Source organism: Sparus aurata, chromosome 3 (genome assembly GCF_900880675.1).
Source record: "Sparus aurata chromosome 3, fSpaAur1.1, whole genome shotgun sequence".
Lineage (NCBI taxonomy): Eukaryota > Metazoa > Chordata > Actinopteri > Spariformes > Sparidae > Sparus > Sparus aurata.
The window spans coordinates 171430-178134 of NC_044189.1; the positions used below are offsets into that span (position 1 = coordinate 171430).

At 38.3% G+C, this 6705-nt stretch overlaps 1 protein-coding gene across 1 annotated transcript; it reads left to right on the plus strand.

Annotated features, from left to right (window-relative positions):
• Positions 1-498: 498 nt before the first annotated feature.
• Positions 499-4423, plus strand: LOC115578598 (major histocompatibility complex class I-related gene protein-like; the record flags this gene model as incomplete). Its single annotated transcript, XM_030411644.1, has 5 exons — positions 499-521; positions 2668-2928; positions 3327-3605; positions 3939-4260; positions 4300-4423. Coding segments are annotated over exons 2-5 (975 nt in total), but the record flags the coding sequence as incomplete, so codon positions are not given.
• Between the last annotated feature and the right edge of the window lie 2282 nt (positions 4424-6705).

Genomic DNA, 6705 nt, shown 5'->3' on the forward strand with positions numbered 1-6705 from the left:
CCCTAATGAACACAACTGTTTGTTACATCATGCAGCTTTTCAGCTGTTTCTGGAGTCATGTTAAGTTAGTGCTGGTGAAACATTTCAGTCTGTCAGATCACCAGCAGAGGGAGGACTTCGACCATATTATCATAAAGAAGGGAGCCAATTCTTTCTTCGTTTCATCCCACAAAAAAAACTATATTCCAAACACTAATGTTGCAGGATAGTTAAATGCAATTAAAAAATAAGTGAGAAAATTGATTAAAGTTATAATAATGCTGATTTCTCCTGGGAGGGCTAAATTCCTGGATGGCCTGTTGGGGCCTGCCCATGACTGGATCTGCAGGATGTACTGAATCAAAGCTCTTCACAGGTGAGAAAAAAACTAATCACACACCCATATCCACTCTCTCCTCCCTCTGCCAGGATATACAACAGGAAACAGTTGATCCAGCTCGGTTCTTCACTCACTCGTCTTCATCAAATCAAGATGAGAACGTTATTGTTGTTGCTTCTCTTCTGTTGTGTTTCATCACCAGGTAAGATCACATTTTAAATCTTTAAACTCCTCAAAATTCACAGTCCACTCGACTCTTTCCTCTGAGTTAAGTTTCACTTTCAGTGGACTAGCAAGAAACTGTATTTTGGGTGGGTCAGCGCAGAGTTATGTGGGCCATCTTTTCTCTGAACAAAAAAGGACTTAGAAAAACTAAGAAGTAGCAAAAATGACAAACAGAGACACTGACAAACCTGCAACAATTTAACTTTGAAACATCAGGATATAATAGCTGCCTGGTTCAGGGACTTCAGCTTTAATCCTGAACAAATGGAATCATCAAAGTTCTGTTTCTGAGCTTTTGCTCCAGATGATTTAGGGTCCTTGGATCATATTTGCACACCAACTTGAACTGTTTGAGAAAGTTTCCTTTATTGAGATATATTGATTTATTGAGAGAAGAAGGTCTTACATGAGTTCAGAAGAGGAAAGAACTTGAGATCTTCCTATGCAGCTGTCAGAGTGGACAGAAACACAGTGGTGTCCAGTGATGCGATTGCAGAGCTTGCCACTGTGTCCCGGGCAAAGTATGAAGGACTCCTCTAAGCCACTCCAGAGGGCAAAAGCTGATGATCTTTATCATGAAGTGTTCAGATGCTTTAAGCAATGACCCCACACTGTTGTCAAAGGTTGAACATTTAAAAAGAAATGGAAAGCTTCTCCCCATAATCAAGAGAAAGTAAAAGGCGGGGCGGGATGTTTGTTTGACATGGGTGTGGGTTCACCTTACACCAGGCAGCAAGTGTTTACTCAGTGCTACTGTGTTCCAATTTTTATTGTGATGTAAGGTCAGTTTTTTGTGTCTTTGTTACTCCATTGTTGGAATAAATCTTTTGTCACTTTTAAGCATCATTTGACTGTAGAATGTTTTTGTAACTGGTGAGGAACAGTTAAAATGGTATGCTACTCCTTGGTACATGAAAAGTTGAAATTTGAAATTAGATGGCTGCTGAAAAGTTCGGAAATAACTTACATATATAGATGATTTGTGACAGGTAAGGAAGAACTGCACATGATACGAACATATTCTCTGATGCTTAGGTATTTACTCTTTAGATTAGGGGGATGCAACAGCACTTGTAAATGACTTATAGATGATTCAGTAATACATTTACACATTAGTTATGAAAGATGAAGAACAGGCCTCTTTCATTACATAACAAATCATTAGGTGAACATTTACTAATGATTAGTTCATTTCATAATTAACTAATCAGTTGTAGATGACTTACAACATTTTGTGATATGTTAATTTAGTACTAACTAATCATTTGCATAGGTTTATTGATGTTTTGTTCATGATTTGTTCATCATTAACTAATGTCTTATGAAGACTAACTAATAATCAGTATTATAAACCTTACCACAATTATTAAATTAAACTATTTCCTGATTGTATCAATGCACATCGATGTTGTATTGATAATGTACTGATGAAAAGTACACACAATCCAAACAGTGAAACCTCACACAAACAGTCTCTCAATATATTTAACAAAACACTATTTTTTTTTGTCCTGCAATGAGCTGGCGACTCATTCAGGGTGTACCCTGGCCTTCGCCCATGAGTAGAACTGGATTTGGCCCCAGTAAGCCCCGCAACCCCTCAGGGGGACTAAAAGCGGCAACATCCCGCGACCCTCACGGACAAAGCGGAAAAGAAAACGAATAAACGAAAGAACTATTTTTTTTTTTTTACATTTTAACTGTTAATTAGTAGGGGGATGTCCTGCTTGGCATAAAACAGTACGATATCCAAAAGAACTGTTAGATGGTTCTGATTCCTCTGCATAAATAAATAGTCAATGGCATCACAGTTCATTGTTGTGACAGTAGCGTTACAAAGCAATGTGTTTATCACATGAATATTTGAATTTTCTATGATAAAATGTATTCTGACTAAACTTGGCCCATTACTGACGACACACCTGTTTCAACTTGATCAGACTGTTTTAACTGAATCGTACTGTCTTCATCATATTTCTGAATGGTGATGATGAGTGTGTGTTCATACTGAATGGAGGCTGTTTGTTCTGCACATTACATTCACTTCATATCATATTTATATATTTACTTAGCATTGTATTTATGATCAGTGTTATTTATAAGCTCCTTTGTTTGTCCTGCAGTGCTACACTCCATGAAGCATTTCATGACTTCATCAACTGGAATCCCAAACCTCCCAGAGGTTGTGGCGACTCTGGAGATTGATGAACTTCTGATTGGGTACTGTGACAGCAACAAAAGGCTGGATGTAAAGGACATTGCTAAATTATTCATCATAAAGTATGATGAGCAGTTGGAGTGGTACACAAACGAATGCCACAATGCGTTGCCAGACTTCAAACCCCGCACAAACAGTTTGATGAGTCTCTACAACCAAAGTGGAGGTACAGTATGTAACATGTTATAGCCTGTTTAACTTTTTACTGTTCTGCATCTTAGTTGTAAAGTGACCCAGGGCCTCAAGATACCAATCAGTTCAAACTCTAACATCATTTTACACATAACCTGAAATAGAGATTCATGTAAAGTAAACCATCATATCAGTTTGTCTTCAGTGGTCCAGCCACTACCTGTCATTCATCATGTCAACATTAATCAGCTGCTAGTTAGACTTGTTGCTGAAGCTGTTCAACACAAACTAATGATATTAATCTGACTCATGAAGACACACGACTAAATAACCAGCAGTCATCACACAATGTACAATGTTTTTAAGATCATCTTTCCACTGAATGTTTCATCTGTGAATCAGTGTTAATTACAGTCTCTGTCTCTGTCTCAGGTGTCCATGTTTTACAGAAGGTGGAGGGCTGTAAGTGGGATGATGAGACTGAAGAGGTCAAAGGTTTCTCTCAGTTTGGTTATGATGGAGAAGACCTCTTGGAATTGGATCTGAATACATTTACATGGATCCCTCTAAGACCTGAGGCTGTCAACATCTCAAGGATGTGGTACAAAAATACATACTTAAGAGAAAACTTTAAGACTGTTCTGACTCAGATTTATCCAGAAGAGCTGAAGAAGTACGTGGACTATGGGAGGAGCGTTCTGCTGAGAACAGGTAGGATCACCTGACCTGATGTAGTTTATTAGACACAGTGATCTTCATATAGGCTGCTCAGACTGAACTGTCATTGTATTATTAATCCAACCTGTCTGACATCAGCTTTTTTTGTAGTTGTTACATTAGTTTTAGTCCTGACCAATCACAGACATCTTTGGGTGACATCACTCACCATCAAAGCTCAGACTGTGATGTCACAGTTAGTTTAAGGAAAGTGATTTTACAGTTTCAGTGTTTCACGATAGAAATAGTTCCACTGAACATTGACACTGTGATTGACGACCTGACTGTGAATCATAAGAACAGAATATCTCTCTCTTTCCTCTCCAGATCTTCCCTCAGTGTCTCTCCTCCAGAAGACTCCCTCCTCTCCAGTCAGCTGCCTCGCTACAGGTTTCTACCCTCACAGAGCCTCACTCGTCTGGAGGAAAGATGGAGAGGAGCTTCATGAGGAGGTGGACCACGGAGAGATCCTCCCCAACCACGATGGAACCTTCCAGATGAGTGTTGACCTGAACCTTTCATCAGTCACACCTGAAGACTGGACGAGGTACGACTGTGTGTTTCAGCTCTCTGGTGTGAAGGAGGAAATCATCACCAAACTGGAGAAAGATCAGATCAGAACCAACGAAGGTAAGAGTGAGATCAGAGGGTGCTGAAGGGGAGTGCATGGGAACAACAACAAAAACAGTAATAATAAACTATTATTGTATTCAACAGTGAAGCCCAGTAACATGAGCGTCCTCGTCACTGCTGCAGTGGTTGTTCTTGCTCTCATTCTCATCGGTGCTGCTGGATTCATCGTTTACAAAAAGAAGAAAGGTGAGAGAGAAAAAGGAAAGATTTCAGTATTTAAGTTGATTCCTGTTATTCAGGTTGCAAAATTAAAACAAATATCAGAGAAAGTAAATACAGTCAGCACTAAACAGACTGAGTATAAACAGATACTCAGTCTGAGTGAGTAGAAGAGAGGAATAAAGTGACTAAAGATAATCTGGCATTTACAACTGTGACTGAAATTATTTGTCTTGTTTTGATTTCAGCCATCAGCCCTCCATCTTGTAAGTAAAACTTACTTTGGTTCTATTTCAGCTGATCTGACTCACACTTCATGTTTTAGATGAAAATGTTAAAATGATTGTGCATATTAACCTTGTTTTCTTTATTTATTGTTAAGCAGCTCCTGACAACAGCACAGATGAAGATTCCTCTAAGCCACTGAATCAAGACCATTGAATGACAAAGACACTTCTGGTGACACTTCATCTATAACAGAACTTAACAAAAAATAAGACAGATCTTGCAGTAGCATGTAAAAAGACTGATTGAAAAGGTGGGACTGTTCTATGTTCTATGGCTCTGACTGGTTGTTTAATTAATAATGACTCTGTAAGGACACTCCATCACAGAGTTTAAACGCCTGCAGCTCCCCTCCAGTTAGTGAGAACTGTAGAAGCCTCTTGGGTGAGACGTGGTACTGAACCAAGTCCAGTTGCCTACGATACAGCACCGAGATGTAAGATAGTTGGTTTTGGGACTTCTAACACCTGATTTGTTGGTGTGCTGTCAGTTGTCTGTGTAGAGTAAATGGAAGTACTGACCTGTTCTGTGTTCTTTCTGTTACAAATAGTTTGTTTTTTAAGGAGTTGTTAACGAACAATTTAAGCTAGAAAGAGATGACAATCCAACCATTTCACTCGACCAGTATGAAGTGATCAGACCGGCTACATCGGGCCTCTTCAGCTACTCTTTTTGAAAAGCTGGATTTGGAGAAAATGAAGTGCAGAGGAGCCGGACTATATGCTATACGTTTAAGTGTTTGATAAAAACTCACTACTTTACAGGCCGACTTTAGTTACAAACTATTCTAACTCTAACTTTAAAACTTGTACATTGATCAGTTTATAGAAAACGTGTATAGTATTTTTGTAGTAAGACATCAAGCGGTGGTGACGTTTAAGTCATGTGACCGTGATGTCGTCTGTTTAAAGCCAAACATTCGATTTTTACTAACAGAGATGTAACGTAGGCTTTAAAAGTCACAAAAGTTGTTTTTGTCTGTGAAGATTATCTTGATGAACAAAACATGTAAGAATCATAAACTTTGTTTTCTGTGTTTCTTTCTACGATCTAATTAAAAAATCCCATAGACTTCTTGTGAAGGGAACCAGGGTGATGCTAACTTCAGGGTTAGCGTCAAAAAACAGTTTATTGCTGCACCATTCTATAGATGGAGAATATGGAGTTTGGTCCATCATGGAGCCAGTGCGTCTCTCGTATGAGCATGAATGTTGATAAATGTTCTGTTACATGTGTTTGTCACTTAATTAAGATAATAACACTTGGAAATTAAGTATGTCACAGTCATTATATACAATATTTAAATATTCAGTTAAGTGACAGTAATCTTATAATTGTTAATATGTTACTCTACTTCACACTTGGCAGGTTTGTTGCTGAGAACTGAAGGAAGTGCAGTGTCAGATTTTGCCAATTCAAAACACATTCAACATCAATAAATTTTGACTGAACAGAATTGTGCATGTCCATATTATATATACCATGTCGCTCTCTGTCATAACTTTTCATATTCATATTAAAAAGCTGTTGTTGTGATCTACTTTACACAGGCTGCTGTGTGTGTGTGTGTGTGTGTGTTTATGTACAGTATAAGTGTGTGAAGTCACTAGTAACATGGCAGACTCCCTTACAAATCCAGTGATTTTAGGAGTTGTTGCATCATGAGGAGAAACTTAACAAACTCTATGAAACGGCTGCAGCACATTTTAAATCCATGATGCCTTCTTGTGAATTCGGCATGAAAACATTAAGACATTTATTTCTTTGTAAAAAGTGTCACCATCGCTGTAAAAGTCTGTCACTTCTTGGCGACAGAAGAAAGCAGAGAGTCGCCGGACTCCCTTTAAAAAAGCCTAATTTTGAATCATGTTGCGTTGAGAAAACTGTATACATTTTGTGAAAAGCTGTATACAACACATTCTTTAATGTTTGAGCCTGCTTGTTAATTTGGCAAATGTTATACACAAATATATTTCTTTCTTTGTGCAAAAAACACGTTTGTTGTAATGAGCGCTGG